The sequence below is a fragment of the Phocoena sinus genome, chromosome 7 (assembly GCF_008692025.1).
Source record: "Phocoena sinus isolate mPhoSin1 chromosome 7, mPhoSin1.pri, whole genome shotgun sequence".
NCBI lineage: Eukaryota > Metazoa > Chordata > Mammalia > Artiodactyla > Phocoenidae > Phocoena > Phocoena sinus.
The window spans coordinates 32,986,436-33,006,438 of NC_045769.1; the positions used below are offsets into that span (position 1 = coordinate 32,986,436).

The following is a 20,003-nucleotide window of genomic DNA, read 5'->3' on the forward strand; positions in this document are numbered from 1 at the left end:
CCATTCATTTTCAAGTTTACTATTCCTTTTTCCTCCACTTTTACAATAATTTTAAGAAAGAACTTTGTTTCCAAATTAGTTTCAGAACTTAACCAGCAAAATATTTGAGATATACAACTATTATTATGAAAGCAACAAAGCACTTATAATTAAACTGTGTACACCCTAAGGAGGAGAGGCTTCAGATAAATTGTTGTACATTTAAAAAGTAGATGCTTAGGACTTCCCTGGTGGCGCAGTGGTTAAGAATCTGCCTGCCAATGCAGGGGACACAGTTTTGAGTCCTGGTATGGGAAGATCCCACATGCCGCAGAGCAACTAAGCCCGTGTACCGCAACTATTAAGCCTGCGCTCTAGAGCCCGTGAGCCACAACTACGAGCCCACGTGCCACAACTACTGAAGCCTGCACGCCTAGAGCCCGTGCTCCGCAACAAGAGAAGCCACTGCAATGAGAAGCCCGTGCACCACAATGAAGAGTAGCCCCCACTCGCTGCAACTAGAGAAAGCCCGCGTGCAGCAACGAAGACCCAATGCAGCCATAAATAAATAAATAAATAAATAAATAAATAAAATAAAATAAAATAGGGGCTTCCCTGGTGGCGCAGTGGTTGAGAGTCCGCCTGCCGATGCAGAGGACATGGGTTCGTGCCCCGGTCCGGGAAGATCCCACATGCCGCGGAGCAGCTGGGCCCATGAGACATGGCTGCTGAGCCTGCGCTCCGCAGCAGGAGAGGCCACAACAGTGAGAGGCCCGCTACCGCAAAATAAATAAATAAAAATAAAATAAAAGTTTTTTAAAAAAACGGTATTCAAGGAATAAAAAAATAGATGCTTAGAAAAACGTTTTCCTGTTTAAGACTCACAGCATATATTATGACAGTATTCATTTATATTCCATAACTTGTACCAGTACCTGTATAATTGTTTTCTTTTTCCTCCTTTGTTAGCATTGCCAAGAGTCAACTGATCCTGATCTAAGCAAAACCAAGCATTGAAAGAAAAGGCAGACCCTGGCCATTTCTGTATGGAAGGCACAGAAATTCCTGCCATACTATGTGACAAATTAAAATACTGCAGTGCACTCTCTAGACTTTGTTTTCGGGCCATTGTCAGGATTGCTCGAGTTACAAGAGTGGTATAGGGGTGAATGTACTCGGATTCATCCACTCTCAACAATCTTAGTAGTTGACGGATTTCTTCTGAGCTCACTGACTGACTCCCCAATGAACCATGGAGTGCAATCAAGTTCTCAGCACAAGTTCGATGGAGGGAAGAATGGGAATTAAGGGTTTCAATGATTCTAATTCCCATGTTTGCATTGACACAAGTAGTTCGACTTTGCCTATTAATACAACAAATTCTTTTCAGCCAATCAGAGATGAAGATTTGCAGGTCATGGGATTCTAGCTCTGGAAGCCACTGGATAAGAAGCAAGAGAGGCTGGACATTACTAATGCCCAAAATTCCAACTGAAGTGTGATCACCCTCTACAGCCTGTAAAGCAACACAAGAGACAAAAGGTTAGTTAACATCATTGATACAAAGATGATGGAACTTCTTCTAATAAAGCTAAAAAAAACTCACCATATTCATAAGTTCTTTAAGTAGTTCCAGTGGTGGCTGACCCAGTGATTTTAATACTTCCAACATATGTGTATAACCAATTCTTTCTTTAAATACTTCCTAAGAGAGGAGAAATCAATACATCGAAACAGATTTTCAAAGACTGAATTTGTTAGAATACTAAAAATGTTGAATAATACCCATTTAAGTTAATTAACAATATTAAAAAGATTATGAGTTCAATATTTCTGTTTTCTTAAGTCAGGTGTCTTCATCTTAAATATATTCCATATACCTTCTGGAATACAATGCTACAATAAAATACCAAAATGTAAAACAAATGGAATTAGCAAAGACTGTGTATTATAAAATTGTTACACTACTTGAAGATCCCTTTACTTTCTTCACTTGATTTGTTATTAGTACAATATTACTTGAAATCAAAACAAAAATGGAGAAAAAGTGAGGAGACTTTAGGAATAAAGGAGTCAGTAGCCTCAAAGAACTAGATTAAAGACTCCTGGCAATTTTGAGTAGTGGCCAAAAAACCTGGGTACGGTTTTCTCTCTGCTCTTTGTATTGAGTTGGCCAAAAAGTGCCTTCAGTTTTTAAGTAAAAATAAAAGACACATTTTTCATTTTCTTCAAGAACTTTACTGAACAATTTATTCACCCTTTTGTTCCACTACCTTCTGCCATTTTTCAGCCAACTTCATAATTCCATCTTCCCAAAATTTTTACCTTTTTGATTAAAGAACTCTTCCAAGTGCCTTTGACAGTCTTCTGGGGAATTGAAATTTTTTCCATTAAGAGAATTTTGTAAAGACCTAAATAAATGGAAATCTGAAGGTGCAATGTCTGGTGAATACGGCAGATGAATTAGAACCTCCTAGCCAAGCTATAACAGTTTTTGCCTGGTCATCAAAGAAACATGTGGTCTTGTGTTATCCTGATGGAAGATTATGCATTTTCTGTTGACTAATTCCGGACGCTTTTTTGTCAGGTGCTGCTTTCAGTTGGTCTAATTGGGAGCAGTACTTGTTGGAATTAATCATTTGGTTTTCCGGAAGGAGCTCGTAATAGAGGACTCCCTTCCAATCCCACCATATACACAACCTCACCTTCTTTGGATGAAGACCGGCCTTTGGTGTGGTTGGTGGTGGTTCATTTCACTTGCCCCACAATCTCTTCAATTCCACATTGTTGTACAGTATCCACTTTTCATCACCCGTCACAATTTGTTTTAAAAATGGAACGTTTTCATTACGTTTAAGTAGAGAATTGCATGCGGAAATACAGTCAAGAAGGTTTTTTTCGCTCAACTTATATGGAGCTCAAACATCAAAGCAATTCACATAACCAAGTTGGTGCAAATGGTTTTCAACACTTGATTTGGATATTTTGAGTATATCAGCTATCTCCAGCGTATAACGTTGATTGTTCTCAATTAATGTCTCCATTTGATCACTATCAACTTCAACTGGTCTACCCGACCGTGAAGCATCAGCCAGCAAGAAATCTCTAGCACGAAACTTCGCAAACCACTTTTGACACATTCGATCAGTCACAGCAGCTTCTCCATACACTGCACAAACCCTTTTTTTGCATTTCGGTTGCGTTTTTACCTTTCTTGAAATAATGAAGCACAATATGCCGAAAATGTTGCTTTTGTTCTTCCATCTTCAATATTAAAATGGCTATACAAAAATTCACCAATTTTGTTAAGTCCTTTTTAAAATGCACTCTGATATGACAGATGTCATACAATCTAGCAAAACTGTTTCAAATGAAGTTAAAGACAACTAAGTGCTACTAGAGCCATCTTATGGGAAAAAAATGAACGAACCTTTTGGCCAACCCAATATCTAAATGGTCTAAATTATCTGGAGCACGAAGTTCAATTTAATAAGCTCTAAGTCACACTTGGACTAGTGGGTACCAAAAGCCATAAGGTAAAATGTAAAGAACACAAAAAAAACTAGCAATACTAAATTGGTCCAGTAAGTTAGGCAAAAATATATACACTCATTATAAAATCAAAAGATTTAAACAAGTATGACTAGTTGTCTCTAGGAAGGGGAATTCGTTGACTGTGGGCCAAGGATAGGAAAAAAGTGTTTTTTCAAAAGGCATTTTAAAATATAATCTTTCGAATTTTAAGCCATGCAACACATAACATAGTTTAAAAAATTATATTTAAAAAAGACCTGGACATCATTTCAGGTTTGAATTTCATAATACAGTATAGGCAATCTATTATATTCATAAACCAATTACTTAGAACTTAAAATAATTTTTTCCTTAAGTAACTATTATAAATGGAGATTAGACTTCCATGCCAGCCTGTGATAGTTGTAAAAGCCTATTCAGCAGGAATTTAACCATGAGTTATATATAGCAACATTTATAGGGAAAGTCAGTCTCCTAACAAAAACCAATAGAAAGTAAGAAATACAACTGAAAGCATGGCTTAGGGAACAAGGAATAATTCATTTATTTCTGGTACTAAATGAAATATATTAGAAGTGGTGGATAGGAAGGTAAAATGGTAAAAATAATTATAGACACATACTTATTAAGCACTTACCTTGTGCCTGGCACTCTGCTTACCATTTTACACAGATGATGTCACTAATCCTTAAAAGTACTCAGTGGGAAAACTACTAGCACAGAATCAGCATAAGTGGACTGCAGGGCAGAGTCAGTGGTAGTGAATGAGAAGGGAAAGAAAATCCTGAGGGTCAGTGACTACAAACAAAGAAGCAGAATTTCCAAGGCCATCTGGAAAAACAAGTCCCAAATTGACAGGGCTGTTCACATGTGAAAATTTTTCATATTCTAGATGGTCATAAACTGACCAAATAGTGAAAGTGATTATTTTATTAATGAAGAAAAATTATGATATAAAATTTAATTCTTTAAATGCGCTGATCAAATAATCACTTAAAATGATCCTTTCAACATTTCAACACCAGTGCTCTTTTCCCATTCGTTGACTGATGCTGTAAATCCCTAGAGCTTGCAGTCAGTCATCAATGCTTTAAATAATCCCAAAGTACTGCCCATAGGCATCTGTCTTTTAAATTATCAGCAAAGTGATTCCTACACAAAGATGAGATATTTTGTGAATTATTTCATGAGTGAAACCTTATGTATTTTATACTTTCATACATTACTTTGGGAATTATATAGTGAAAACAGGTATATCTATAATAACATTTTAGAGCTTGAGGACATATGTTTTACCTTAGCAGCTGGAGATTTGTGCATTACTGCTGTCAAAGCCTGAATTGTTGACACAGCCAAACAATCCAACTGTACCTGAAACACCTACCAGAGGAGGAAGAAAAGGTAAGAAATTAACAAATGTGTTCAAGATTTGTATTCAGTTAGGAAGCCTTTCTTCTGAAAACCTCAAAAAAATATTTAACATGCAATACATTCCTCTTCCAATGAAATGGATCTCTGAAACACTAAAACCTGTAAGAAAAGTTACATACTTGACAGAAAATAAGCCGTATGTCAAGAAGAATAAGGTTACATTCACTCATTATATTAAAATGCTTTGAGGAGGAAAAAAACCCACCAAGCTTAAACATGCTTTTAAAAAGTAATGGACAATCTCAAGAGGAAGGGAGGGAGGGCTATCATGGGAAATTCTTGTATGTTTTAATTTTCCTTCAAAAATACACTTGAAACTTCCTAGGTTAAAATATCATTAGCATGTATAATAAGATGTGTAAAACAGTCTTATCTATATAGTTTCCAAACCCTGTGTTATAAATGAAATGGTATGTGCATATATCTATCAATCAATCACATTTGCAAACAATATCATACATCTATTTTTATATAAAATGCAGAAATTTGAGGCAGAACAGAAAATGAAATATGTATCTATAAGCACTGTCATGTTTTTGAGAAGGCAGGCTTTAATGCCAGAAGTTGTAAGAAAAAATAAATACCAGCTCCATTTTGTCTATTTCTGTTTAAGCTTCATTATAAAGAAGAGATGTGTTAAATTTCAGGGCAGTACATTCATAGAAAAAGAAACAAAAACAAAATAGAACATCAACAATGTAAAAAAACTGAATGTGAATGTTATATCAACAGACTGAGTCAACCATGAAAGCATAGTGTGAGGACTAGAAAGTTGTAAAAATTACCAGTCCCCCAAATCTGCTTTTGGTAATATATTACTATGACTTGAAGCTCGTTACCCCACAAATAGAATTTTCCTCTCTGCCTTCCACTAAAAATGATCTGAGTAAAGGGGGACTGATTAGATCTTTGTCATTGTGAGCTCAGCTCTATCATTTTCAGGCAAGTTATTTAAGCTGGTATCTTGGTTTTTGTTGATGTTGTTTGTTTATTAAACATTATTACATAAAATAAACATATGACATGTGTAATAAACATAATATGCATTAAACATTCTGCAATACAGAATATCATACAACTAAGATTTTTTTCTTGACTTTATTGAAGAGGACTAGGCATCATAGTACCTATAATCAGGAATACTAATTGTCAACCTCTAAGAGATTATTATAACATTTTATAAATCTATGTAAGAAGACTTTAAGAGGGACTAACACTTATATGGAAATCCAGAACGGTAGTCTGTAATTGATATTTGACATCCAGAAGAGAAAAGATTATCATGTCTCTTTTTATACCACAGCTCTATTTATACACCTGGACATTAAGATAATGCTAATAATATGTTAATAAAAGATATCACATAAGCTCTCTCACAAACATTTTGGGAAAGACAAATAACAAAGCAATTTTTATAGGTAGTTTTTGCCAAACTAAATTGCCTAATGTATTGTGAAAAGCAAGATAAATTGTATATGTCTGCCTTATACCCGTGTAAAGGTGAGTTTTTAGAAAAGAAAGAAGTTAATTTTTATGCTAAATTAAGACTCAAAGAGCTCGGCATCTTCTTCCCTTCCTCCAAGATTTGGGTTGTCCATTGAATTATAATAATCATTTGTCAACAAGAGGCAAAGAATCAAGATATTAAAACTGATCAAACATATTCACGAACAAAGCCCTAAGGTCCCAATACACCACAATGCTTAGAAAAAGAAGCCCCCAAAATATGGAGTCATCACTAGGTGGACAGCACTGATATTGGGATTCCATTCCTGTACTTTATATTTCCTCAAACTGAAAAGAAGACACACATACATAGATGGAATCCTGTCGATCTATCGTTTATATCCCTCACCAAGATTTCAATATATTTATCTTTTAGATGAAAGCATTTATTTTTGAATTTTTAAACAATTTTCAAAAATAATTAATGAAGATTAGAAATAGATAATGTTTGTATACTTTAAAACATAAGAAGAAAAGTACAGGAATAGGGGCTCCCATTGACTGATTTTGGACTTCAGCTGAAACAAGATGCAGGCTTTGTAGATACCTGGTCCTCATTCATTTCTGTCAGTAATTTGTTGGCAAGGTCTTTCTCGTTCTTGTCTGCCACCTTACTGTTAGCATTTAAAAATAGCTGTTAAAAACAGAGACAAGAATAATGGAGAAAGAACATTAAATTGTTACCTATAAGCAGAAGTGAAGCTTAAATGGATTTCCATATCTCTTGAAATAAATCCAAGAATCCACTCATGAAGTATACCACTCTTAAAATGACAATCAACTGTCTACTTTTTGGATTACTAACTAACATTAGTTCATAAACTATGTAATTAATTTATCATTTATTTCTCTCTGAAACTCAAAGTTACCAAAATAAGAAACAACAGCAATAATTAAATAATTATTAGGAATACTTAGTTAATATTCCTGAATTCTTAAAGGATCAGCAGGGAATGACTCATAGAAGAGAAGGAAACTGCTACTGAGACAGACTAAAGATACTGTAGTAAATAATGTATAGTAAGGGTTCTGCAGCCACATAGGTGTGTGAAATGCTATTAAACTAACTTTAAAAAGGGGTCTTTCTGGAAATGCTCCTCAGAGTCTCGAATATGCTAATGTGTACTTTGACAAGGGAGGTCAGTCTGTAGTATTTCCCAAATTTATCTGACCACACATTTTGTTAAAAATTCTGTTAACAGTATTCTCCAAAATTATCAAGAGTTGAGCATAATTTATACTACTTTGTACAGTAGAAAGATGGATTAGGATTACCTCTGACATACATTGAGACGGCCCTTTTCTGAAAGAAATGAAAGAATCAAGTAGTTTGGCTTACATAAATAAAACCCAGCATCCCAAAAGATTTCAGTCACAGTTTGGGTAAAGAGGAAAATAATTCAAATGAGAGTGAAAAGGGAGAGAAAGTTAAGATTTATAAAGGGATTTATCAAGAGCATCCTAAGAAGGAAGTTCTTCTTAGGAACTACTATAATTTCAGAAATTGAAAACAAAAATCCAGTAATGTGCTGAAAAAATGCAATATAAAATAAAATGGATAATAGTAAGGTATGCAAGAGCATAAGTAACGCTAAACCTAAAAATAGATTAGTGTACGCAATACAGGCTTTGGAATCAGAAACCTGTGTTTGAATCTTGGTTCTGCTACTTATAAGCTGTCTGGTTTTAAGAAAAACTACTTAAATTCTCCGAGTTTGTTTTCTCAGAAATGAAAAGAATAAGATATCATGAAATTGGTGTGCAGATTAAATGAGATCATCCATGTTAGGTTATTCACCTAGAAACTGGCATACAACAAGGGTGAAATAAATGAAAGTTGGTATTATTATCATCAGCAAAGATTTTAAAATAGTAATATTCCATATTGCCTAGGTGCAATAACACAGGACTGCTCAAAACTGATGAAAGTAAAAATAAGTAAAGTCTTTCCAGAAAGCAATCCATATCAAGATTCTTTTAAAAAGTTCTTACTCTTTAAATCAGTAATTGTATTTCTAGGAATCTACTCAAAGAAACAGTCAGAAATTGACACTAAGATTTTGGAAAAGAAATGCTCACTTCAATTCTGTTTACAACAGCAAAAAATTAGAAACCAGTCAAGTATCAACATAATAGAATACGTTAATAAATTATGGTTCATCCATAGGTTGAAAGAGAAATCCTCAAATTTTCTGGTCTAAAGACCCCTTAACACTCTTTAAAAAATTACTGAGAACCCCAATGAACTGAACTTTTATTTATGTGGGTTACATCTATCAATATTTACCATACCAGAAATTAAAATCAAGGCATTTAAAAACTATTTATTTATTCAAAAAATAACAATAAATCCATTACAAGTTTATATAAAAACATGTTTATGAAAAATAACTCTATTTTCCAAAATATACCTTAGTGAGGATGGCACTGCTTTTATATTTTTGCAAATCTCTTTAAATGTCTGACTTAAGATAAGACAGATGCTTTTTTTTTTTTTTTTTGCGGTACGCGGGCCTCTCACTGTGGTGGCCTCTGCCGTCGCGGAGCACAGGCTCCGGACGCGCAGGCTCAGCGGCCATGGCTCACAGCCCTAGCCGCTCCGCGGCATGTGGGATCTTCCCGGACTGGGGCACGAACCCGTGTCCCCTGCATCGGCAGGCGGACTCTCAACCACGGCGCCACCAGGGAAGCCCTCCTATCTGCTTTTGCGTTCAGACGTTTATAATGTTGTTTTGGTTACAGTTTAAGAAGAAAATTAACTTCAAAAAGAAATTTTGTTAAGATTAGACTTTGCAGACTCCCTAAAATGATCTTGGGGATCCCATACTTTGAGAACTGCTGCGTTGAAATACTTGCAGTCATTAAAAGCAATCTTTTGAAAAATATATGATGGCATATGGAAAGACTCATGATATAACACAATTAAAAGCAGAATAAAAAAATATTCAGTAGTATTCCAATTTTGTAAAGGAAAATACATCCACATTAAAAATATATATGCAAATATTATGTATATTTTGCAACATTTTAAATACTATATATATGCTTTGTAAAAAAATATTTTTATGCTTTTTTCCTCCAAAATCTCTATATTGATTGTGTATTGTTCTAGAAGATAAATAAATATCTATTTTTTAAAAAATGAAAAGAAACTTGCTCAAGGTCACTAAGACAATGTGTATAAATCCAGACAGGTTTGATTTCCAAAGTCAGGCTTTCAACTACACCATTTTGTCTATTCACTCCTAACACTCTTATCCATAAAGTATCCCTTGGTTGCTCCTTTCATAAATTCTCATTCTTACTAAGACTGTCATGATGATAAATTCGTTGTAGTTGATTTTAAGGAGTAGATGTGGAGAAGAAAGAGAAGAAATTAAAGAAAACAAATCAAAGAAGATGAGCGACACCACAATATCAAAAGCTTTCCAGAATCTTATGACTTAAGTCCTCAATGGAACTTTATATATTTACAATATATTTTTGAAAAAATGATTTCAACTAGCAAAGTGCTAAAGTCCGTGTAATGGTTTTGAATTCTACTCTTTGCTACTAGAAATTTGCTGTTATTTCCTTCACATTAATTCAAATATTTTTGAACAGCTTAAAAAAAACTTTCATTAACTCAAAGCATATCCCCCTTTCAAAATTCAATATAGTAAAACAAAATAATTCTTAAATATTTAAACTTCATCATACCTATCATAAAAGTTAAATATATGATTTCATGGAACTGTATTTTAAATATGTTATAGTATGATGAAACTCATTTTGACAAGCCCAGAAGTCTTTACACAAATATTCAAGGAAATTAATGTGTACTTAAACTGGTTGGTGAATCTCATGCAAAAAGAAGGCATAGAAACTGCAACAGTCACCCTAAACATTTCTGTGTAATTCATAAATTGTTTATGACACTTTAAGCGTTAGTTGATAATGCTTCCAATGGGTCTGAATATTTAAATGAGGAATTGTCTTGATTCTGTATTACTATATAAAAGAGTAAATGATTCATTCCTTATTAACAAATAACAATTTAAACAAATCAATCACAGACATCTGTAGCATTGTATAACACATCTGGGAACTTAAGTTTTCACAAGATGCCAAACATTTTTATATATTCATAAATCATATCACCTCTCTCCATCAAACATGTTTGTATATACAGTAAATAAAACCTATGATTCTCTTATATTTAGTGCACAGAAACATTTTTTCTACTGACTAAACAGTGACCTTAAGTACCAGTAATACAGTTACAAAACTACATATAACAATGAACTTAGGGTCAGAATACCTGGGTAAGAAATCCTACCTCCATCATGTATTAGTGTTAAACCCTGGGCTAATCACTTAATCTCTTAGGACATATTTCCTCATTTCTATAATAAAAGAGTTGGGCAGTTTATTTCAAAGGTTCCCCCTTGTTTTTATTATTTTAAAATTTTTTAATTAAATCATCTTAACTAATTTATTATACTTTTTAATAAGTTTATTTATTTATTTTATTTTTGGCTGCGTTGGGTCTTTGTTGCTGCATGCAGGCTTTTCTCTGGTTGCAGTGAGCAGAGGCTACTCTTCGTTGCAGTGCACGGGCTCTGGGCGTGCGGGTTTCAGTAACTGTGGCATGTGGGCTCAGTAGTTGTGGGACACGGGCTTAGTTGCTCCACACATGTGGGATCTTCCTGGACCAGGGGTCGAACCCATGTCCCCTGCATTGGCAGGCAGATTCTTAACCACTGTGCCACCAGCAAAGGCCCCCCGCTTGTTTTTAAAACTTAATGAGTCCAGATGTGGCACATATATACAATGGAATATTACTCGGCCATAAAAAGGAACGAAACTGAGTTATCTGTAGAGAGGCAGATGGACCTAGAGACTGTCATTCAGAGTGAAGTAAGTCAGAAAGAGAAAAACAAATACCGTATGCTAACACATATATATGGAATCTTAAAAAAAAAGGGTCATGAAGAACCTAGGGGCAAGACGGGAATAAAGATGCAGACCTACTAGAGAATGAACTTGAGGATACGGGGAGATGGAAGGGTAAGCTGGGACAAAGTGAGAGAGTGGCATGGACATATATACACTACCAAACGTAAAATAGATAGCTAGTAGGATGCAGCCGCATAGCACAGGGAGATCAGCTCAGTGCTTTGTGACCACCTAGAGCGGTGGGATCGGGAGGGTGGGAGGGAGGGAGATGCAAGAGGGAGAGATATGGGGACATATGTATATGTATAACTGATTCACTTCGTTATAAAGCAGAAACTAACACACCATTGTAAAGCTATTATACTCCAATAAAGATGTTAAAAGAAAAAAAAAACAATGAGTCTAAAGTTTAGTGAGGAATCTACAGGGAGTCTGACTAGAATATTCCACAAATAAAGACTACTGCCAGGAGAGAAGGCTCAGGTCCCAAAGCCTAGCTTTCCCCTCTGAAATGGGTTTCTTCTCTACCATTTCCTGTTTCAAAACAAAATGTGATAAATGGTAACAAATAATTAAATTTTAAAATGGTATGACTACCAGCAAGTTTCTAGATCTAAATGATAAGAAACTTTGGCTTATAACATAAAAGAAAGAGTAAATATTAGCTCACCATCATGACAGCTATGTCAAACAGTTCTGTATTTTTAAAAAAGATACTGTTGACCATGATATGATAGAGATTTTTAATTATGTCTTAGTTTCATATATGCACATGTGAGATCTTGCCTTTATTACTGAAGTTGTCTTTATAACTGATAAACCCACGCTGAATTTTTATAACAAACAGAAGGTTTTATAAACATTTCTCTTATGCTGCTTTTACCTCCCTAGGATTTCTTTCCCAAGAATGATTTTTAAAAGGCAGACAGAGAGATCTTGACTCTACAGTGATAATTTGGTACTTCTGTTGACTTCATAAATATTCATTATGACTTACTTTATCAATATATTATTTCCTATTTTATGCTATTCTTCACAATTTTACTATAAGTTAAGCAATATAGTGACATAAATGTTTTTAAGGATACCCCTCCTAATAGAGTGGAAAAATTCAAGGAGCTGACGTTAAAATTCTTATTCTGGAATATTCTCACAGAATCAGAAGGGACCCCCAGTATTTTTCAACAGGGAATTCATGAAAGGAATATTTCAAAGAGAAAGGTAAAAGCTCTTTGAAGTAGTTTTACTTTCAAAGGCTTCTCAAGAAGGTTTCTGGTGCCATCTTGAAATTTATGGAAACATATAATAACCAGAGATATTAGTTATTATGTACTTACACACAAATCTGCTACAAGTGTAAATTAGTAAAAACTTTTAAAAATAAGCAAATTGGAAGTATACATCAAGAACCTTAATAGTATTTTTATTTTTCTACTTTTCTACATTTTCCACTTATAAGTTTACACACAATGTTCCCTACTTAAAAAAATTTATGCCCTTTGATCTAATAATTGTACTAGAAATAGAATTCTGCTCTATGAAACTTTAAAGAGTTATGTAATCACAAACAAAATGGAAACAAATTAAGAATTTACCAATAGGGAATAGTTAAGTAAGCTATGGTACATCCACTCAATATAACAACATGTAAATATTAAAATCATAACACATGAAAATGCTAATGAAATAATCTTAAGTGAAACAAAAGTGCAAAAACATATGCCATCAAATGCTCATACTAAATTTTAACAATGCATAACAAAAAAGACTTTGAAACTTAACAAAAAAGGTAAAAAACCCAATTAAAAAATGCACCAAGGACTTGAATAGACATTTCTCTAAAGATGATACATAAATGGCCAGTAAGCACATGAAAAGATGCTCAGCATCACTAATCATTAGAGAAAAGCAAATCAAACTACAATGAGATACCACCTCACATCCATTGAGATGGCTACTATCAAAAAAAAAGAAGAGGAAGACGAGGAGGAGGAGGAAGAAGGAGAAGAGGAGGAGGAAGAGGGAGAAGAGGAAGGGGAAGAGGAGGAAGAGGAAGAAGAAGAAGGACGAGAAGAAGAAGAAGAAGAAGAAAACAAGTGCTGATAAGAATGTGGAGAAACTGGAACCTTTGTGCACTGTTGGTGGCAATGTAAAATGGTGCAGCTACTATGGAAAACAGTAAGGTGGTTCCTCAAACAATTAAAAATTTAATTACTATATGATCCAGCAAACCCACTTCTGGATATATACCCAAAAGAATTTAAAGTAGGGTCTTAAAAATAAATAAATAAATAAATAAAGTAGGGTCTTGAAGAGATATTTGTATACTCATGTTCATAGCAACATTATCCATGATAGCCAAAAGGCAGAATCAACACAAGAGTCCATCAACAGATGAATGAATAAACAAAATGTGGTATATACATATGTATACATACATTGAGATACTATTCAGTCTTAAAAAGAAAGGAAATTCTGCAATATGCTACAACATGGATGAATCTTGTGGATATTATGCTGAATGAAATAAGCCAGTCACAAAAAATCAAACACTGTACAATTCCACCTATACGAGGTACTTAGAGTAGCAAAATCACAGAGACAGCAAGAACAGCAGTTACCAAGGGCTGAACAGAGAGGAGAATGTAGAGTTGTTTAATGGACATAGAGCTTTAGTTTTACAAGATGAAGAGTTATGGGGATGGATGGTGGTAATGGTTGCGACAACAACGTGAATGTATTTAATACCACTGAACTGCATACTTAAAAATGATTAAGATGGTAAATTTTACGTTGCGTGTATTTTACCACAATAAAAAAATTTAGTTATAGTTATGCTCAAAATAGAATCAAAACATAAACAAAATAACCGCTTCTTAAAATCAAAGACAACAATAATAGTAATAATAGAAAAATACCTTGCAGTTCTGTAGCAGTCGTATGAGATGTTCAAAGCAATTACTGTTAAGAAAAATAGCCTGAAGAACAGGCCTATCTCTGCAGTCTAACATGGCTGTAATGGTATCTAGGAAATTAAAAACAAAACTTCCATTAATAAAGTGGAAAATCTGGGATCACAGAAACATTCACTCTAGCCATATACTTAATTTAGGCTTTTTGGCTAACAAACAGATGTAAATTAATAGGAAATAATAAAGAGGGGGAATAGAAAACAAAACCTGTACTTATTACTTGATAAGAAAAGTGAAAAAAAATGTGAACATTTTTATACTTTATTATTAAAAATATTTTTTTTTATATATAAGAATGATATATATTTCCCAAAGATTTACTTAGGTGTTCTTCCATTATAACTTAAGTGTAATAAACTGTGGTTCCCAACTTGCTATGAATAAGCAACACTTGGCTATGTCTGGCAACACTGTCTCATTTCTATAGTATAAAATTAACATATGGCTATCATGAAAATGAGACTTAGGTAATTAATCCATTGGTGATGATGCTTTGGTCTTGTTTCCTACTGAAAGGATGTCCCCACTCAGAAATCAAGGGACATTTGACATAGGTAATATGCAAGTTCATAATAAAAAAGAAGTCCATTTAATATAGACTCAAATTTCCTTATAAACTTATAATTTATAATAATTATAAAACATGACACGTTATAACATATAAAAGAATAGAAACTATATAAGATGAATCTTATTTTCCTACAAAAACACTATTGTTATGAATCATTAAGTTTCACTGAGATTTTGATGTCCAATATTTTTAAATTGGACACCACACACATACCCACACAAACATTTTTTAAAGTCTCTAGGGCTATACAACAAACCATTAATGTTGGTTATGTCGGGTGGCAGGAAACAAAAACTTTTTTTCACTTATCTGAATTTTCTAGTTTAGCTATAATGAAAATATTTTACTTCTATAAAAAGGAACTCTCAGTTAATAATATTAGTATCTATCAATCTAACAGGAGTACAAAAAGAAATCACGTATATTGGTGAAGGAGCTTGCAGGGAGGCGGGAGATGGGGAGAGAGAGAAAGAAGCACAGAATGACACAAAACAACCAACACAGAGAGGGAAAGAAAAACAAGACACATACACACAGAGGATCTGAGGAATCAAAACAAAACAAGAAATCAGAAACCCTCAAAAGGAAGGACATACTGAAGTGATTTCTACAGAGATGTATTAGAAGCACATAAAAAATTGATCGTATGTGACTCTTTGCGATAGGTTAGAAACTACAAATGGCACTTTCTGAAAATTTACTTTTCCTAGAATTTCAAAATCACAGCTGATTTACTTTTGAACATTGATGCTTTTAGTGGATTACAACTTTCAAAAGAGAATATAGAGGCTCGATTTTGTCACTGTTAAAGCAAATATGTGAAAGACAAATCAATTCCATATTATTTTGAAGTCAAATCTAAAGTCACACAATATCTGAATTAAACAATCAATATTTTCTATACAATAGCCTTGAATTCTAAATGAAAATGGAGAATATAAAGGTAAAAAAAAAAAAAAACTAGATTCAGAGAAAACTGAATATAAAAAACTTCATCTAATACTCACTCAGCATTTTGATCTGTAGAGCTATGAACCGGCTTTCCCACAGTCTGGACCTCCTTTGATTAGGTAAAGCTGAATGATCTGAATTTAGCAATTTAAAATAGTTCTCCAAAATAGTGCTGGTTTCCACTTGACGCTGATCAGAGCTGCTAGTGAGAAGGATATGTACCACCTCTGTAAGGCACTTCAGAGTAAGTTCTACCTTCCTACCCACTTCTTCAGGATTTCCGTCCTCCCAAGAATCGCAATCGGCCAAAACTCTCATGAGAACCTCCATGGTGGCTGGAGAAATTGCTTGCAAAGCATTCCTCTGAAACATGAGAGACTAAAATTGAAACCCAAATCTAACAGAAGTGCTGTATGCTTGCAAAAACAAAGAGAATTTAATAAATCTGCAGACAACTTTTTCTTTATCAATCAACATTGAAAAAATTTTACACAGATACTTTGACAGACACCACTGGTGTTTTACATATATTAGGTCTTCATTTCTTCACTAATAGAATTCTGATTTTATTCAGATAGTCATCTGCCCATGTAGAAAACTTACTTACCACCCTCCCTTGTAGCTAGGGGTAGCCATGTGACATAGTTTTGGTCAAGAATATATGCCAGTAGACCATGAAAAGGATATCACTTTACAAATAAAAAAGAGAAGGATCCTTTGCTCTTGGCTTTTTCACCCTTTGCTTGCCTGAAATGCAGACAAGAAGCTTGGAGCCACCTTTATATCATGAGGAAACAAGCCCCAGAATTAAAGTAGCAGGCTACAGAGCAGAACAGGAACACAAGGACCTTAGTCCCTGATGATATCATTGAGTTGCTGTGCTATCCCAGAACCGCCTGCATCTGGATTTCTTATGCAAGAATAAAAATAAACACGTCGATTTGGCCAAGCCTCTCTCAGGTTTTCTGTTGGTTATAGCAAATGACATATATCATTTGTATCATATTATCCCAAATAATATAGATATATAAGAGGACTGGCTTGGCTCTGATTCTACAAATATATTTCTGAAACTCTAAGTAACTGGTAGCTATTTGAGGTGATCCATTAAGCTTGAAATAAATATGTTGCCCTAAACTGTTAAATTCATAAATAATAAATCAGAGTATAATTATGTAAAATCATCTGAAAGTAATAACACTTAGGCCATTCGGACTGATTATCAATATGATAAATAATATCAATAATAACAAGTGCTACTATGGAAGAAATTGCTGATGGCCCATCCAAGATCAATTTTCCTCTGCTTCCTTATTAACAGAGCCCCTGATGTTTTTGCTGGACACATGGCTACCAGGAATAAACATTACATTTCCTAACCTCCCCTGCTGTTAAGGAGGCTGAGGAAACAAGTTTTATCAAATTTTTTATCTGAACATATTTGCAACTTTGCAGCTATCTGATGGAGTTTGGCAAATGAGATACTGTCAGCTTTTCAGTATCTCCTTCAAAGATAATTGGCACCTGCCATTTGTCTCCTTCTTCACCTCCCCCTCCATCTTTGTGCCCAAAATGTAGATAGGGCGGCCAAAACTCTATAAGCTATTTTGTACCACAAGAAATAATAGTAAGGATAACAAATTGACATTCAAAAGGTACCTGAGTCCCTGAAGAGGTTAGAGCCACCAGATTAACTCTGGACTGCTTACAGCTATTTTTTTTTTAAACAAAAGAAAAAAGGTAAACTTCTAACTTAAGCTACTAGAACTTCAGTATTTACTGCTACTTTCAAGGAATCATAAATCTGATACCCCTGTGATATACTTCATTCTTATAAGCACAGGCACTTTGTTAAGTGTTTTACATATATTATGTGTCATTTGGTCCTTATGACTGCCCTATAAGTGTTACTATTTCCACATTACAAATAGAGAAACTAAACAAATGTAAACAGTTTATCCAAGGTCACACAACTAGTTAGAAATGACATAGGATTCAAACCTATGTCAGTCTGGCTCCAGAGCCCCTGCTCTTAACATAGCACAAAACAGCATAAATATGCCAGTGGGAAGCCAGGCATGATGCTTTGGAAAGGGAGACCAATCACTGGACTTTTTTGACTCTGTGACAAAGCCATTATTATGCCTTTAACTATTCATCTAAATACCCTTGTACTGAGGCTATATTCAACAGCCTTCTGATTTCAATATATTTGTAACTATAGCTATGACCTGATTATAAGGATTTTGAGTATTTTCAGTACATAAAATAATAAATTGGGCTTCCAACCTATTTGATTTCCATGTGAGTTTTAATAACTGGAGGTCTCTCAGGGCTCGATTACCCCAGGCCCTAACAAGAACAAGTCTGGGTATATTCAAAAAGGGAACAGGATCCAACCAGCTTCGGCATCAGTCAAAAACAATGTCATTTCCAATTTTACTCATGTACACTTATTTATTCTTAGTAGTGGAGAAATGATGGAAATTGGGAGGTACTGAAGCAAAAGGATATTAGCTAATAAAGGAAGGTGACAAAGCAAACAAACTGAAAAACAGGATTCTGGTCACCATCCCTCTCACTACAGAGACTCTTATCTTCTACTAGAGTGCAGAGGAGAGGGCAAGGTGGCCCACTAGGAAACCCAAGCAGTATTATTAGCAATACCTGTGATTTTTGTCATCAATAGAAATCATATACATGTTCATGTATTATAGTTGTAGTGTCTTGAAACATCATTTACCCTCATCTCTTCTTTGAAATTACATTAGTCACTAGACTTGCTGCTGTATTTTTTTATTTGATGTGTTATAAAGAAGCACATTACTATGTTACAAACTTGTTTTGTTAATATTTTAGTAACTGCATTTCAGTATAGTTTCCTTTGTGATCATATGTATTTTATTTTAGGCATGTGAAAACATTCTGACAAGGGGCTATATCAGACTGCCAAAGGGGTATGTGATATAAAATGTGTTAGAAACCTCTGATCTAAACTGTGTGGCTAAACAAAACAAGTAGAATATTCCTTCTGAACTATAATCCTGTTTTCAACTAGTAGTTAGATTCAAAGTTTACTACAGACAGCTTTTAAGATGTTCAATTTAAATAAATAAATAAAATTACTAGAACTTCTTTCTTATAAATAATTTTAAAACTAGTTCAGTTTGTTGAAAAATGCATATAAGCCATGTATATATGCATTTAATAAGTAAAAATAGACAGCAGAGTGACTAAGTTCATATGTCTTAGGAAATCAAATGGCTAGAGTTTTATTTCATCAAATGAACTAACAGGGATGACTATCCTCTATATTCTAAAGTAAGAACTGGAAGCTGAAAGTTAATACAACTAAGAACTTCAAATACCAAGAACTGTTAAATCTAGTTATTTATGCAGTAATTTTATTGTTAATGCTAATATTATTACTTAGGTTTTTTGGAACTTAATAAATAAAAGAAGTAAGTAAATTAAGTTTTAAACAAGATCTAAACTCAAAAAAATATTTGTATGGTTCATGAAATTTTTAAAGGCACAAAGAATTCATTAAATAATCTATGGAAAACTTTTTGTAATGTTTACTATCGTTTCATAGGTTAACTTTCAACATGTTCCTCACCTGCCCACCAGCTACAATGGCTCCAAAGAGATGCAATAAGCAACACTTAAGACTTTCCTTGAGATGCTCACTTTCTTGAAAACATTCTGTGAATATAATACACAAAATAAATAAATAAGGTTTCTCTTTCACAGTATGACTGATCTCTAAGGAATGTCTGACACAGAAACATCAGAAACGATTTGTGTAGCTGATTCACTTTGCTGCACAGCAGAAGCTAACACAACATTGTAAAGCAACTATACTCCAGTAAAAATTAATTATAAGAAACAAAACAAAACAGAACAAAATTTAAAAAAAAGATTTGTGAAAGGCTAAAATTTGTTAAAAGGCAAAGTTAACATGCATTTTTTTTTCATAGGAAAGGAAAAGAGAAACCATCAATCAGGGAGCATTTTAGATACTTTCTTCATGTTACCTCATTTAATTCTCATAATACTCCATACGAGGATGATATTTTGCCCCCACTTATAAATGAGCAAATGGAAAGTCAAAATTTAAT

At 34.0% G+C, this 20,003-nt stretch overlaps 1 protein-coding gene across 1 annotated transcript in view; it reads right to left on the reverse strand.

The window, feature by feature from the left end:
* The window catches only part of NBEAL1 (neurobeachin like 1), a 188,425-nt gene that overhangs the window by 117,825 nt on the left and 50,597 nt on the right, over positions 1 to 20,003 (reverse strand). Inside the window, exons 8-14 of the mRNA XM_032637277.1 lie at positions 19,502 to 19,587; positions 15,939 to 16,245; positions 14,307 to 14,413; positions 6,998 to 7,084; positions 4,810 to 4,893; positions 1,586 to 1,684; positions 915 to 1,495 (exon numbers count right to left, since the gene is read on the reverse strand). Of these exons, the coding sequence (XP_032493168.1) occupies positions 915 to 1,495; positions 1,586 to 1,684; positions 4,810 to 4,893; positions 6,998 to 7,084; positions 14,307 to 14,413; positions 15,939 to 16,245; positions 19,502 to 19,587 (1,351 nt within the window). The remainder of the gene's footprint in view (positions 1 to 914; positions 1,496 to 1,585; positions 1,685 to 4,809; positions 4,894 to 6,997; positions 7,085 to 14,306; positions 14,414 to 15,938; positions 16,246 to 19,501; positions 19,588 to 20,003) is intronic.